Consider the following 16,705-nt stretch of genomic DNA (forward strand, 5'->3'; position numbering starts at 1 on the left):
GAGGACCCGACAGTCTACTGATTTTTCGCAATAGGCCTTTGGGGCTAGACGTTTTTCAGAGTAAGAGATGGTCCCATGTTGCAATACAAAAGGACATCCTGGGACTCTGGGCACTAAGTATGAGAGGGGACTTGAGTCACTGTGATATTTACACTGACATTTAAACGCACCCCAGGCACTCTGGCCCGGGTGGGACTGCCTACAGTTGAGAGGTCCTTTCTAAAATCTAAACCAGAGCCCAGAGAGGCTCGTGACCTGCTCAAGGCAGTCACAGAGATGCCATCCTGGCCCCTCTCCAGGCTGGCTCCATGCCCCGGAGACAGGTCCAGCCTCACCTGAGGCAGCAGCCAGCTGACCTCTCAGGCTCTAATCCCCCGTGCTCCATCCCTGACTCCTGTGGACACAACCTGACCCGACCAGAGCCCCACGCCAGCATGACAACCTCCGCCTACCCAGCCCAATCACCCACTGCCCCACCAGAGCCCATCCCACCCCAGCACGCCCTTCCCTCCCACCTTCACTGGCCCTCACCTCACCTCCCTCGGGTCCCAGAGCCCTGCGGCCTCACCTTCCACACCCCCCGCCTCCAACAGGACCTGCAGTTCCCAACACCAGACTGTCCCCTTTGCTTTACGCCCAGTTCCCCTTCCCAGGCTCCTTCAAGCCAGCTCCTGTCAGCTCATGAAGACTCAGCTCAGGTCTCCTCCTCCAGGAAGTCTTCGTAGGTGTCCCCAGGCTCCTTCTCTGCTGGGTGCCTGTAACCATCCCAATAACTCAGGTACTGCATGTACCACAGGGAAGGGAAATTTTTGGACTAGATGCCTCCAGGGAGCGGCCACTGCCGGGCACACTTCCTGGCCCACTGCTGGGCCCACTGCTGAGCACAGAGCATCCACTGATCCGGCAATGACCTACTAAGGTCCTCCCAGGGCCAGGTGCTGCCCTGGATGCTGTGGGGACAGCCATGAATAGGACAGACGAGAATCCTGCCCTTGGGAAGCTGACTTCCGTCTATGAATTAGACCACAGCTGCTGAAGAATGAGAGAATGAATGTACAAATGGGCAAACGGACTAACTAGGAGCTGGCCGATTGTGCAGAAGGCCTCGCACCCCATCTCCAGCTCCCGCCCCTCTGCCCTCCTTTCCGTCTCCCCACCCATCCCCTGCCCCCCCCCACACACACACGCGACTCCACGGCCCGCGCATGCTGGCAGCGCTCCTCAGTCATGCATGTCTGCACCTGTCTCTCATCAGCTCCTCCCAATCAGCCCACGACTTAGGCACTGACCATCATACAGATGAGGAAACCAAGCCCCATAAGCCAGAGCCTCGTCCCGGATGCCACCACCTTCCCTTTCTCCAACCCGTCCGCTCCCTCTCCCCTGCCTTTGTGTCTCTCTCTCCCAGTTTCTGGGGTGTCTGGCGAGTTGGCACCTCTCTCCGAGCCTGTTTCCCCATCTTAAAACAGGGCAGGAAGAGTAGTTTTGAGAGATGGGAGACAGAGCCTGTTCCCCTCCCCTCACCCCACCCACAGCCCCTACTGCACCCCCACCCGCTCTAGCCCCTTCCCTTCCCTCCCTCCTCTCTCCTCTCGCTTGCCACTTTGTCCTGCTTCCCCCGTCCCAAGGCCTCCCTTGAGCCCCAAGGCGTCTGCAAGATGGTCGTTAGCTTTCCTTCTGGCTCATTAAAAATGAGAATTTGCATAGAATATCCATATGATCACTCTGTCTACAGCAAAATGGGGCACAGATGTAACACACCATGTGAGTCAGGGAGAACGAGGAGGATGGTCACAAGGGGCGGGGAAGCAGCCAACAAGGAAAAGGCCAAGTGCTCACCCGTGGGGTCTGAGGCCGCGGAGGCAGCTCCTCACCCCTCCAGCCCTTTCTTGGCCTTTCTGATGGCTAATCCACCCATTTTTGTCAGACAATAACCAGCACAGTAAAGAATGCAATTGCCCCCATTTTACAGATGGAGAAACTGAGAGTCAAAGAATGGTGGCTTCTTCAGACACACGGCAAGTCCATGGTAGGCCTGAGGGTTAGCATTGTCTGCCGTGAGGCGGCCCACCCCCCTTATTGTCAGGAATGCAGCCCCCCTCCTCATTCTCAGAAGGAAGGCATCATGAAAAACCAAGTTTAGTCACTCAGCTCCCCTACCCAGAGCACCCTGCTGCTCCTCTGGGACAGGCCCATGGTTCTTCAAGGCTCTCCTCTTACCATTCGCTCTTCAAGGAAGCTCCCCTTCCCCTTCCCACAGTTACCTTTCTGCACCTCCCACCCCCGTACAAGAACAATTTGGCCAGATGCAAAGATTTTCGAAAACAATTGCTTCCAGACCTCATCCCAGCTATATAGCTGCATTCAGACCAGCCTCATCACAAAAAGGATTCACAGCGATGCCCAGAAATAAACATATTTGGCTAAAAGAGGAATTTATAACAAAACTGAGGGGAAGGGACCAGTACTTTACAGATGAGGCTCCGAGCAGCATCCAGGGATTGGCCATTCTTGGGGACCCGAGCCAACCAGGGCTTCCCCTGGGTCTGGTGCTGGCGCTGTCCGTGGTGCTGAATCCAGGGGCACCTGGGCCATTCTCCTCCCCTCTGCCCACACACAACCTGGGAGCAAGACGTGCAAGCTAGTGCTTCACAACATCCCCAGACCTGTCCCTTCTCACCACTGCCACTCACTTCTTGGTCATCACGTCTCGCCTGGAGGACAGCAGTATCCTCCTCACTGGCCTTGCCTCAAGGCCATCCACATCTCTCCTCTGTTCACAACCCTCCCACGGCTCCCATCTCACTCAAATCAAAAGCCAAAGTCCTCAGAGAGGCCAGGAGGCCCCCCGTGACCTTCCCCTCCTCTTCCACTTCTCTGCCCCTCACTCACTGTGCTCTTGCCGCTTGGCTATCCCCCAAGCACCAGGAAGGCTCTCAGGGCCTTTGCGCCTGTCAGTAGCCCTCCCTGGGGCATTCTTCCCACACATCTCTGCGTGGCTCACTCCCTCCCTGTATTTAGGGCTCTGCCCAAAGTTCACCTCTGCAGAAAAGCCTTCCTTGACCACCCGTATGACACCCTCCCCTTCGTGCCCCTCTGTCTACTTATCCGGCTTTTTTCTTCTTTATAGCAATGTCCATCAGTTCTTACCTGAAAGTCTATTATATGGTGAAGCCTTTGCTGGTTTACAGTAAGTTGCTTCTATCCCTCTCCCCAAACGTGAGCTCACAAGATCAGGGATCTTCATTTCTTTGGTCCACTGCTGCCTCCCCCATGTCCTGGCTAAATGCCTAGCACACAGTAGGGTCTCAATAAATATCTTTCCAGCAAATGAATAACTGACTGCATAGAAGTGAGGGGTGAAAGGGCTGAAGAAGTGCCCCCACTGCCCTCCTTGCCAGCCACATCCCCGCAGAGCAGGCTCTATGATCTGGAGGCCCGGACTCCCTTCTTCTGAGTCCTCAAAAACCCCAGGAGCCCGAGGGAAGCCATCACTAAAAAGACAATGCGTTCCTCCCGACCTCCATGCCCTGTGACGCCCACTTTTAGACAGAGCCCCTCGCAGGCTCATCCACAGCCACACGTGACTCAGTAACTCCCATCACACTCACACTCCACGTCACAGAAGCTGCCTCCCCCACTTCCCTGGTCCTGTGAGAACCTCTGGCCTGTGCGTGTTGAGGGGGCGGGGTCGTCCTCCGAGGTCCGTCCATCTGACTGACCCTGCAGCGCTTCCCGGGAGAAGCTGGATGAGACATCCCATACATCATTGAAAGGAGGCCCCTCCCTCCTTCTTTCCCTCGGGCTCTGGAGTCACATAGACCTGAATGCAAAGCTCTGCCTCTGACACGCTGTGAAGGCCAGCCCGCAGGCAGCCTGGACCACGGCCACTTCCTCGATAAAAGGGGGACAATTTTCAGGGCACCTGTGTAGGGGCTGGGGCCAGGGCCCGGCGGCTGCAGTGGGTGTGGTTAATGAAATGCTCCCTGGAAAACTGCACATTAAAACACAAGGAGGTCCTTCAGGCTTCACACAGTCTGGGCTGTGCTGGCTGAGGGGCCAGCGCAGGAGGCAGAGCCTGGGGCTCAGAGGCTCTGGGAAGAGGGCTAGGCAGACGACACAGGGTAACGAGGGGAAGAAACGGCTGCAGACATCCCTCCGTGTGCCCACAATGTGCACGCGCCCACTGAAGACGGTGCACAGCCCCTGCCTGGTCTCACGAAGAACTGGAAAGCTCAGGGAGGGGCAGTGACTTGTCTAAGGTCACACAGGAGTAGGGGGTGACCCTGAGACCAGAGCCCTCCTGGGACACTCAGCAGCTCCTGAAGAAGGAGCCTCGGGACAGAAGGGAAGGAAGCCACGAGCTCACAGTGTCCCGGGGCTGCAGGGAAATGGGGGCTGGGGCTTGCTTTGATGACACCCCTGAGAAGCCCAGAGTAGGGGGCTGGGAGTACTGGGACCTCAGATAGGAAAACAGGCTCAACCTCAGTAGTCAGCAAGGAGGTCAAGAGGGCTTTCTGGAAGTCAAGGCCCAAACTGGGTGGGGGTAGGGAAGAGTCAACGCCTCTGCCGCCTGCTCGTTAACAAAGGGGAAAAGTCAGAAAGGACCCCTAAACATGGGAGCCCGGGAGGACGGAACCCAGCGTGCTCCCAGTGCGGAGGCTCAGAGAAAGGGAGGAGGAAGAAACAAGGGCAGGAAATGAACTCAAAGACAGTGGGGTTCAGACCAGGCTGAGAGGTTCATTCATCAAAAGGCTCAGAGGTAACACAACCAAAGAGGCCAAACGAGCTGAGGAAACAGGTGCTGCGTGTGAGGCTACGCTGTAGGCTCAGGTCTGGGCCCAAGGACACAAGCAGAGCGGAAGCCAGAGGCCCAGCCGGTGATACCCGGACCCCCGCGTGGTGAGGACAGAGAAGAGAGAGGTGGATGAGGCACACAGAGACCCAAATCCCGGGGGTCTCCTCTGCTGCACCACCTGCACACGGGGATGGAGCTGAGGCTCAGAGTCGCACACAGCCACCCAAAGGCAGGGCCAGGACTGGAACCGGATGCTCCGCATCCCACTCTGCTGAATAATCCCCTCCGTGCTCAGTGCGCCCCGCCGGAGAGCCAGAAGGGAAGTGCTGTCAACTTTCCCATTGAATGAGGTGGACACAGGCCCAGAGCCCTTAAGTGACTGTTCAAGGTGGCCCCCCACCCTACCGCACCATCTGGGGAAGACGGCATGAAGAAGGCCAAAGCCACGAAGGGGCTGCAACTAGCAAAGGGAAACGTTAGACCCAGAAGAAATCTTCAAACGTTCCACAGAAAAGGCCAGTGAAAGAAAAAGTTGCTTCCTGTCAAGGGACAAGGAGGCCTGGCATGCTGCAGTCCATGGGGTCACAAAGAGTCAGACACGACTGAGCGACTGAACTGAACTGTCCAAGAGGGAAGGGGTGCAAAGTCTGAGCGAAAAGGGCTTGGTGTCTACCATCTCCTTCCTCCTGCCAGTCCCATCAAGGTTAGAGGCGAACTCGGAAGGGAGCATGTCCCCGTCATGATAACGTCAGGGTAAACACATCAGAGATGAGTCAGAGAGAGAGGAGAGGTGCTTTGGTGACACCCAACCCACAGGAATCACAAAATCAAGAGGTGCCAGCCTCGCACCAAAGGCCAGAGGGCAGAGAAATTGAAGCAGACAGGTGAAGTCCCCACGGCGGGCCAGGCAGCTCAGGGTTCATCCTCATAGCAGGACAGATATGGGCATGGCCATCACAGAGCAATCACGCTGGCGCCAGCACCTTGCCAATCTCCCAGGAGGCCAGGAGACACAGCTGGCCCATGGGAGGCCACGTGGCTCAGAGCAGGGTGCCCAAGCCAAGTCCACTTAATTTCCACCCACAGTATGGTGACAGGCAGAAGACACAATTGGTCTCAGGTTTGGGGCAACCTCCTGGTTGATAAGCTAGAATGGTGGGAACTGGCTCCGAAGAAGGGCCCGCCCCCCTCCCACATCCTTGGAAAATGCACGATCAGCGGGCAGGGGACGCTGGGCCCCAGCTGCAGGTCCCTGGGCGGCGAGGTGAGTTCTACCCCCAGGAAGATGCTACCAGCCATCATATACACCAACCCAAAAAGCCAGTGGCAGGACCCCTCCCTGCCTCTGGCTCCCCACAACCTCGGCTAATCTCAACCACGTTTCACCTGACTGAGTGTGAGAAGGTCACATGCTCCAGGCTCTGTCTCCGTGCAATTGGCCCCAATCATCCCTGAACCAAAAGACCAAGCCCGAAGTACCCCCATGATGAGCCTTCACTTACAAGAAGGGTGCCTGGAGACAGAGGCCTCGGACTAGGGGCACCCAGCCTGCCGGCTGTCAGAGCCAACCCTGCAGGTGAGCTGACACGCCGCTCCTGTTACAGACGAGAGACGGAAGCGCAGAAGGGCAGTGACCCTCCTGAGAGCACAGGGCTGCTCATCTCTTCATCCTACACACATCTGCGGAGGCCCCGCCGTGTGCGAGGGAGGGCAAGGAGCAAGGAGGGAGGGGTCCTACCCTTCCCCGGCCTCAAGGGGCCCAGCCAAGTAGGAGAGGAAGAGGCGAAATTCAGCAGGCACTGGGGCAGGGGTGACTGGGGTTCCCAGGAGGCCAACCCCAGGGGAAGATCACAGGCCTGCGCAGGTCAGCAAGTCTGCAGGGAGCCTTGGCTCAGAGCCGCCGCGATGAGCAGAGAAGACTCCCCAGGGCCCTAAGGAATTTGGACATGGCAAGTAGACACACCAACTCCAAGAGCCAAAAAAATTGTTAAAGGTAAGGTTGGCCTGAAAGAAACCGCTCAGCTCCGCCTAGCGTGGGCCCCCATTCCACAGCCACTAGGACCAGGCCAGGCCCCTCACTGGGGTCCCATCTGCCTGTCCCTCCTCCTCCAGGCCCCTGCTCATGCTGTCCCCCACCTGGCACGCCCCCTCCTTCCTCCCCACTTATCCAAGCGTGCCGCTCCTGCAGGCCCTGCTGGGCGGGGCCCCCTGCAGCCCTGGAATTTATCTCTTCACCACACACGCATCATCACATCCCTTCATTCACTTATTCAACCAGAGTCTCCCTGGCCCCTCCTGCAGGAGGGCAGGGTGCCAGGTCTGACTGGGCACGGCTCTTCCCACGCCCGCTGGGAGCCGGCAGGGCCCACAGCCTCGCTCCTCTCCTCACACGGGGGCTGAGTACCCAGCGGATGTGAAATAGATCTGTGAAGTCCAGGCCAGCGGGGAGACTCGAGCAGGGTCTGGAAGGCTGAGTCTTCCTATTCCTGTCCTCTGGGGCAGGCACCACGCCACGATGAAGCATCCCAAGGCAGGCACTGCAGTGGGGAGGATTTCTGTCCTCGGTGGGTCAGGATAGGGTTGGAGGTAGCTGGAGCGCAGAGGGGAGGAGAGGGTCCCCAGGGCAGCCTAACCCCAGAAGCCCGTGTTCTGTCAGCCTCAATCTGCCTTTCTGTGGACTGCGAGAGCAACCTTTCAGGCCTGGATAGGAAGAAGGGCTTATGAAGGGAGTAGCTGGCTGAATTTCGTGATCAATCACCCATCCCACCAACATTTACTGACTGAATGCTGTGCCACGGACTGTGCTAGAGGCTGGGGAGGCACCAGAGAGCAAAACAGGCAAAAAAAAAGCTCTGCTGTCACGGACCATAAACAAGCAAAAGTGTACTTGTTAAGTGCTATAAAGAAAAACAGAGGACTTCACTGGTGGTCCAGTGGTGGCGAGTCTGGCTTGCAACGCAGGGGACGTGGGTTCAATCCCTGGTCAGGGAACCAGGATCCCACATGCTGCAGGGCAACTAAAGATCTCCCATGACACGGTGAAGATCCTGTGTGCCGGGACTAAGACCCAACACAGGCAAAGAAAGAAAGAAAGAAGACAAAGAACGAGTCTTTAAGCACAAAACAAAAGCAGGGCAGGAAAGAGGGAATAGAGAGTTTTGAGCTGGGGACACGCTGGGACACAGAGAGGTGCCTCTGAAGCGCGCACAGCTGAGAAGGCAGCCAAATGCCCTGAGGAGGAGGCCACCTAGACCGCCGGGGACAGAGCTTTCCGGGCCGAGGGAGCAGCCAGTGCAAAGGCCCTGAGGTCAGCTTGTGCCTGGAGTGTCAGAGCGGCCGCAAGGAGGCTGCTGTGGCTGCAGCAGAGACTGGAAGCAGAACGGAAGGAGACAAGCTCTGGGGTGGGGGGAGGCGTGGGGGGCAGCAGAAAGGGGAGCAGGCACGTCCAGTGGCCTCCCCTTTGGGGGTTATGGGTCCTGGGGGTGCCCTGGGGCAAACCTCCTCTCTGCTCTCCCAGAAAAATGAGCAGCACCAGGTCCCCCACCCCCAGGCAGCACAGCTCTTTCCAGGTAGCCGAGCTCTTCCCTTAGCCCCTCAGAGCCTCCGTTTACAGCCCGAGAAGCTGAGTCTAGAGATGTCGCAGAGCCAGAGGGAAGAGGTGCCCCAGCCTTGGGACTCCAGCTGCCAGCCCTGCCAGCCAGCCGCGTGGACAGGGGCCATCTAAATGCAGGTCCGACGCTCCGCCCGGGGAGCTGGAACTGGAGGTCAGAGCAGCAACAGCTTGACGCACCCGCGTCTCTGGAATACCAATGGGGGACTCGGGGACACGGCAGGGAGCCGAGGCTTTAGAATTTTCCACCGTGCGAGGGACAAGGCATCCTCCTAAGGCCCCCACGCCTCCTCCTGCCACACTCAGGAAGGCCATCTCCTTCCCACCGTAGGAGCACAGGCCTAGATGTGCCCAGGGAGCTGGAATCACTCACCGGAGTACCAGACCCCCCAGGGGACCCCACAGAGAGGTCCCTGCCGAGAGCTGACCTGTGTCCTCTCAGTCCCACGCACCAGAGACGGGGAGGCCAAGCTGGATTCATTCCCCTCCTAAGTAAGAGAGTTACTTAACCTCTCTGAGCCTCAGCATGGCCCTCCATATAATGGAGTTGTTCTGAAAGATAAATGAGTTATGAAGCCCATAAAACAGGGTCTGGTTCACGGGGGTGCTTTGTACATGTTACCTACTAACGACCCCTTCACCTGTCACCCACACAGAAGCCCTGGGCTCTGACACTCAACTTCCCTGTGACCTTAGACAGGCTCCTCGACTTTCCTGAGCCTCAGTTGTCCTCATCTGTGAAATGGAGCACCAGTACAAGTAAACAGGCTCACACAGGCCCCTGCAGATACAGAAAAGCTGTGGGGGCACAGAGGTTCACACTCCAGAGCCCTGCCCCTGGGAGCACCAGGGACAAGGTGGGAGGCATTGAGGGCGGGGCCCCACACCACCCTCTCTAGCCTGCATCCCCCTCCAGGGTGATTCACACGGTCTCTGCATACCTCATCCCAGGACTGGTTGTTGCCACTCAACTCACCCTTGGGCAGCCTCCACATGGCAGAGAGGGGGGAGCCCTGCAGCCAGAAGGCAGCGCCCCGCACACAGAGGGGGCACTCACCCACACCTCACACCAGCCCTGCTATCAGGGCAGGCCCTCCGGGCACAAGCCCAGAGATCACCCAGTGTACCACACACACACACACACACACACACACACACACACGTCCTGCCCTGGCTGCCTCTGGGGCTCGCTCCGCGGTCCTCTCGCCACCAGACCAGCTCTCCTTCAAGAACCAGGCTGGCCTGGGCTCCCGTGATCTTGTCCCTCGTCCTGTCCCTGGACATGGCCTGCAGCCCCGCACAGGGCCCAGCGCGGCCCCCTCAGGCCTTCCAGCACTCCCAGGCCTCCCCCGGAATGCCCAGCACCTGGGAGGACCCCTAATGATAACTCTCTGATGTGAGCTCCCGAGTGCCCACCTCCATGGGCCAGGAGCACATTTAATTCTGATAACAACCAGTTTTATCCCATTTTGCAGATGAGGAAATCAAAACCAAGAGCTGCTGAGCACCTTTCCGAGGATCGCGTGGCCAGTGAGTGGCCTCGTCGGAGCCCAGGTCTGCCTGTTACGGCCGCTCTCCTATCCACACGCTGCTACCGCCGTGTTGGAGAGGCAGATAGCCTGGGGTGGGAACACCAGCTCTGACAGTCTGGCTTCCAGTTGCTCCAGCCCCTCGCTGTATGAGCCTAGGCAAGCACCTCACCCCTCTGAGCCTTGGCGTCCTCACCTGTGAAAGAGGACAAAACACCAGGCCCGCGAGGTTGTCACCAGGATTCGTGCAATGAGCGTGCCTGCCAAAGGGCAGGCTTCAGTCTAGGGCCCTGGCTGGCTCAGGGCAGAGTCCACACGACACAGTGGCGGGGGCAGGAGGGCACTTTGATGGAGACCAGGAAGTATGGCATCAGGGCTTTCTCCAAGGCCTCTGCCAAAGGCCCCATCAGGGCTGCGTGCTCAGGAGCACCCCACCCAGAGGGCAGAGCTGGCTCCAAACCCAGCTCCTCCACATTCTGGTTATGTGGTCTTGGCAAAGCCACCTACCGTCTCTGGCCTCAGTTTCTTCACCTATGAAATGGGCATAAGTATGCTCCCTGCAGGAACAGAGCCCAGCACACGGTCGGCGCCCAGAGATTGCTGGCCCAGCTGTCACCAGACCAGCACCCTCAGCCCGCCCCACCACCCTACTCTCTGGCGCACCTCTGAGCAACTCAAAGATGATTTATACTTCAGAGGACAAATCAATACAATATATGGACAGAGATATCTCTAATCTCTCACAGGGATTAGGCTACAAGGTACAGCGGCCCCTTTCTGCTGGCCGCTCAATTCTGATTTCAATTTGGGCTGCTGAAGCGCGGCTTTTTCTCCCCTTTTCTTTTCACTCTCTAAAGACAGCTCTCCAAATCAAATTTCATTTGGCAGGCAGGGCAGGGAGACCCACTGGGGCTGCGGGGGTCTGTGGACACAGGAGGTCCAGCCTGGTGGGAAGCCAGACCTCTAGTGACGGGATGGAGTGCAGGGGGCAGGGGGCACTGTGAAGGTGCAGCTGTGGCCCTGAGCTCTTATCTTTCCAGAAGTCCTTTACAAAATCTTAAGCAGACTTTCTATTTTCTAGAAAATACTCAATGCTTGATTAGATGCTCACAGAAACTTCAGACAATAGCCTTAGCTTCAGCCAAAACCCAATGCCCAGACCTCACCCCAATCCCAAGCCTCACCTACAACAGCATGTGTCCCTCCAGGCCGAAGGTGTGTGTGTGTGTGCGTGTGTATGTGTGTGACTGTCACACCCCCATCCCCTGCACAGGGCTGGTCCACACAGGTCTCAGTTTATGTGGCTGGGAAGTGGGCAGAAGGCAGAGTGACAAAAATACGACACAGTTAAAACCTGTAAGTCCTGAGCCGCTGTCCTGGGTTCACATCCTTCCTCCACCTCTAACTTGCTCTGTGACCTGTGGTCTCTGTCTCTCTGTGCCTCAGCTTCCTCCCCTGTGCAATGGGGGTACCTACTTCACCAGGTAGGGCGGATGACTCAGGACACTGGATATAAATGGGGGCTCAGCACATGCAGGGGCATGGAGAGGGCCATGTGAGTCTGGGGTTGTCTTCCCGGTCCCTCTGGACACTAAGATTCTGGACCTCTGTCCCGCCCTCGACCAGCACCTCTGTCTCCAAATCTGACCAAGGCTGCAGCTGAAACAGCCCCTGGGCTTGTTTGGGAAAGGATTTAAGCCATCAAGGAGGAGAGGAGCCTGCCGGGGAGGATGGATGGAGATAGTGCGGAGAGGAGCCCAAGTCTGAGCAAAGGAACCAAGGACTGGTGGGCCCTCAGAGGGAGGGGCTGGGGACTGGGCTCTGATGCTGCCCAGCCTGTCTGCAGGTGGGAGTGGGCTCTGTCTACCCTGGCTTCCTTCCACGGGGGCCCAGCTGCTGGAGCAGAGGGCAGGGGGCAGGGGGCCCGGAGCCACAGCCATCCATCAGCCGTGCCCCACTTCTACCACCCTGCCGCCCTCCGCCAGGTTACAACTACCCGCAGGCTTCAGCTGTACAATTAAAGGGGCTTATCTGAGATTTATAGCAGGATTATACCCGCAGGGTGTTACCGACGCCCGCCTCTGGACACTCTGCGGTCCTTAGGAGAAGCAATTAGAGTCCTGGGGTTATCCGGGTATAAATATATAGACGCCATCCCCAAGGTCGAGGGCTCCACAGCGAGCTATTTAGTGACAGGCCTTGGGAGAGGTGGCGGAGGGGCTCCCTCTGCGGGGAGGGTGTCTACCAGGAGGGGAGGGGACCTCTCCTGCTTTCCTCCATGCCCCACGCACTAGGGGAGCCGTCCCTCTAGCCCACTGCCCTGAGTCAGCCAACCCAGCGGGAGCCCCCAACCCAGGGGCCCATCTGCTGCCCTGGACGCACCCCTCACCGCTATCCCACACAACTGCCCTCCCCGGGAGGGCCATCGGAAAGGCCGGCTCAGAGGCCCGAGTGTGGGCCTGCCGGAGCTGACCCTGTCTTAGCCTCTCATTACTCGCTGATAACTAAAACCTTTATCACTTTGAGGACAGCAATTTGGGAGCGCAGGGAGCTCTGTGGGGGAAGGGGGGCAGGCGGTAAGTGGGGAGGATCCGAGGACACAAGCCACTGTCCCATCCTCCCCCAGATGCCACCCATTGAGGCCACACAGCCCCACCCGCAGCCCCTGCCCCTCACCCGAGCAGATGGCTCAGTTGTAAGGAGTCTGAATTCTCAGTCCTGCCAACAAACCCTTGCTCCCAGGATGGCCCTGGCTCCTGAGTCCCTGAGACCCCCGTGAACAAGGCCCCCTCCATGCCCATCTCCTTCCCCTCCTCTCTGCCCAAGAACAGGTTCCTGTGCCCGGAATATGGACGGTTCCTCCATCTGCCTGGCCGTGTCCAGAGGAGCCATTCGTGCCCACCCCCCACCTCCAGGAGCCACCCAGCTGCCCACCCACGAGGCCACAGGCTCAGGCCCATGAGGGGGGCCCCGGGGCAGGAGGAGAGCCCACGGCAGGTCCCGGGAGCAGCCCCTGCGGGGACAGCCCCGCCCCGGCCCTGAGCGGGAGCCCGGGGCAGACTCACCGTCCTCTCGGGACTTCTGCATGAAGGCCTCCACGCCGCTCTCGCCGTAGCTGCCCTCCGAGGCCAGCGTGGACACGTAGTTCCACTTGAGGGCGCGCACGATGTCCACCATGGCCTGGGCCTGGTACGTGTCCGAGGGGACCACGCGGGAGAAGAAGTCATAGCGGCTGTTGTCACTCAGGTCGGGAGCTGTGGAGGCGTAGCTGATCTGGGGTATCTGGGGGGCGAGAGGGGCCGCTGATGGGGGCGGCTGGCACCCCACCCTGCCCAGCCAGTGTCAGCCCCTACACCCCAACCAGCCTCCCACCTGGGCACCGTCCTGGCCCTTCCCGCAGGCACGGCCTCCTCTCGACCTAGGGGAGGCCTCTTGACGTGGGATGGGCAGGTCCCAGCCCCCCTCAACAGAGGAGGAAGCCGAGGCTGAGAACTGAGCCAGCTGTTGGTCAGCCCTGCCCCAGCTCTGCTCAGGGTCCCAATGCCTGCCCCCCACCTCCCGCTCAGCTCCCTGATCCTGCATCTCCCCAGATACTCCCCAACTCCCAGCAGGAGTGAGGATGGCACCAGGGTGAGAAGGGAGTGGCTGATAAGCATCCAGCCCTCCTCCTCCAGAAAGTCTCCCGATTTGCCTCAACCAAGTCCTGGGGCTGGTGGGCCCTCCATCACCCACACATACACACCCCAGAGCCATCGTGGACAGCACACACACACACACACACACACACATATCCTGCGGGCGCCTCTGGGGGCCTCAGCTGACAAAGAGCTGGAGATCCCGGCTGGGGAGCAGTCCCGGCTGGGTGAGCGTTGGCCCGGGATGCAGCGGGGATGAGGGACCCGAGGGCTCCTTCGGTCCAGCCCCTGCCCCCCAGGAGCCTTCCACATCCTCGCAGCTCCCTCTGGGCCCTGGCCCCTTCCTCCTGCCCAGCTCAGAGGGCACAGAGCCCAGAAGGTCAGAGGGAGTGGGGCCTCTCTCCACAGCCTGGGACCCAGAGCCCCTGGGGGCAAGGCCTGCCCGGGGCCACAGCCACTCCTGCAGACTCCGGACCTCATGGTCCTTGCCCAGCTCCCCCCAGTCACAGGGCGCCTTCCTGCCCCCAGGCTTCCCACCTGGCCCCACAGGCAAAGACGGACCCGGAGGCCCGAAGCCGCCCTTCCTCCGAGGCGGACATCCAGCATCCACAGGGACTGGAAGGGGCTGCGTGCACTCTCTCGAGCCCCCCTCCACCTCTGCTCACTGCCCTGTGCCCTCCTCACAGGGTCCTCGCCTGCCCCCAGCTCCCAGGGCCTGCCAGTGGCCCCCGCTGCCACCCCCGGCTTGGTCCACACCAGCGCGCACCCTTCCTGTGTCCCTTCTGCCCTGCTCTCAACTGGCCACAGTGACAGGGTGAAAGCGTGGGCATACTGATCTGGGCGGATGTCACGTCCAAGACTGATCCCCGAGGGAATCATTAAGACTCAGTCCTGACTGGAAAAACCTCACCGCCAGAACTGTAGTCCGCATGGCAACTGGGGATGGGAAAATATTCCAGAACAGGAGGACTCGGGGAGCCCCCTGCACATGGGTTTGCCCACCTGGCCTCTGCCTAGGGGGGCCCACCCCCAGGGACAGTGGGGGTCCAGCTTCCACGGCGGAACATCCTCAGGCTGCCCTGAAACTCCGCAGGGCAGCGCTGCCTCCCTGGAGAGCACAGGGGCCGGGGGCAGGGTTGGAGGAGACAAGCCACCCTACACGCTCTGCCTTTTTCCCATGTTGTTGGTCGGTCGCTCAGTTGTATCCAACTCTTTGTGACCCCCGTGCACCACAGCCCACCAGGCTCCTCTGTCCACAGGATTTTCCAGGCAAGAATACTGAAATGGGTTGCCATCTCCTACCCCGATTTTCCGTGTGGAACCATGCAAATACAGCACGTGTTTAGAAAGCAAACCCCACTGGAACGGTCCAGAGCACACGGGTCCCGCTGCCTGCCTGAGTCAGCAGAGTCTGAAAACTGGCCCAGTCCTCGCGGCCCTAGAGAACACTTAGCATGAACGCAGCAGCCCCTACAAGGCGGACTCTGGCTGGACACTTGATGATGAATTCAGAAAGCATCGTCAGTTTTAAGGTCTGACGATGGCGTTAGGGCTGTGGTTGCTCGGTTGGTTTTTAAGAGTCCCTAGCTCTTAGCGCGGTTTCCCGGCCTCAGCACTGTTAATGCTCGTGGGGGGAAGTGGGCCGCGATGCTGTGTTGGGGGGCTGCCCCATGCACCGTAGGGTGTCGAGCAGCACCTCTGTCCCCTACCCATTGATGCCAGTAGCTCGCCCTCCCCCAGTAACGACCAGAAATGTCTTGCAACTTTGCCAGATGTCCCCTGGGGGCAGAACTGTCCCCAGTTGGGACCCACTGTTTCAGGGGCATGTACTAAAACACTTAGGGATGACGTGATGTGATGAAGCCTGGGATTTCCTTCAAAAGAACCGAGGCAGGAACGCGTGGAAGGAAAAATGGCGCTGGCCGGGAGCTGGCGCCGGGAGCTGGCCGGCGACGCGGGTGTGACAGGGGTGCACTGCCCTGTTCGCTGTACTTTTGTGTGCGTCTGAAATGGCCACATTTAAAATTTTTGGACAATAAAACAGAACAAAATAAACGTCACCCCCAGGGTCATCGCTCTGGAGAGATGCGCCCTGAATCTGGCGCTGACAGCAGAGACGCGGGCCCAGCACAGCAGGTCTCCGAGAGAGGACGGAGCTTTGTTTGTTCGCCAGCTCACCTCTGCCAGCCCTGATCACACACCCAGAAACGCACTTGCCTCCTAATTAGAAGCAGCTTGTCTCCTGCTTTTGATGTTTTCTCCTAACACGGGGCCGGGCCGGGCTGGAGTCATAGCGCCTGCCCAGAGGAGGGCCAGAGAGGCTCGCAGGAGGCTCAGCCCCGCTTCCAACCCCCTCCCCTCTCCCCTGGGCTGGGCACTCGGCCTGGGCCAGCACAGCGGGCGGGTGGGCAGGCGGCTATCCAGGTGCCAGGACTCGGAGCCTCCCCCAGGCAGCCCCAGCCCTGTCCCTGCACACACACCGCCTCCCATAAAGGGCAGAGGACCAAGGGTGGGGTCCCCGCAGGGTGTGTGTGCCAGCCTGCAGGAGGGCTCAGGGCCCCTGATCTGCCTGTGAGCCTCCTGAGAGCCTGGAATAGGGATCCAGCACTGAGAAGATGGGGTAGAGACAGCATCCAAACCAGGGTCCAGGGGATAAACATCCTCTTACAGGTGATCCCCTCTGCCAGCTCCTCCTGCCGCCCCTGCAGACCCTCCTGAAGTTCCCAGGAGGACGGGTTCAAGCAGCAATTTGGGAGCTAAAGTGCTCAGGTTCAAATCCCAGGTGTGGGAAACCTGGGTGCAGGTAACGTCACCTCTCTGGGCCTCAGGTTCCTCAGCTGCAAAATGGAAATAATTCCAATCCCTTTCTCCTGAGGTTGTGAGGGACACGTGGGAATTCACGGGAGAAACTCAGGCAGCGCCTGGCGGGCAGTCAGCACTCGAGGGTCAGTGCTGATGAGGGCAGTGCTGAACACCTTCTTCGGGACAGCACCCTCTCGGACTGTTTCTCATCCCCGGACTGTCCCCGGGGCCTCCCCCCACCCCTATCTCTCTCTCTCTCTCTCTCTCTCTCTCTCTCTCTCTCTCTCTCTCTCTCTCTCTCTCTCTCTCTCTCGGTCACAGAGTTACGGCT

At 59.2% G+C, this 16,705-nt stretch overlaps 1 protein-coding gene across 2 annotated transcripts in view; it reads right to left on the minus strand.

Moving 5' to 3' along the window:
* Positions 1 to 16,705, minus strand: part of GRM4 (glutamate metabotropic receptor 4) — a 102,903-nt gene that overhangs the window by 49,009 nt on the left and 37,189 nt on the right. For both annotated transcript variants that reach the window (XM_068960479.1, XM_068960478.1), the window contains exon 2: positions 13,003 to 13,219. In XM_068960479.1, the coding sequence (XP_068816580.1) occupies positions 13,003 to 13,219 (217 nt within the window). The remainder of the gene's footprint in view (positions 1 to 13,002; positions 13,220 to 16,705) is intronic.

This window comes from Capricornis sumatraensis, chromosome 22, assembly GCF_032405125.1.
Source record: "Capricornis sumatraensis isolate serow.1 chromosome 22, serow.2, whole genome shotgun sequence".
Lineage (NCBI taxonomy): Eukaryota > Metazoa > Chordata > Mammalia > Artiodactyla > Bovidae > Capricornis > Capricornis sumatraensis.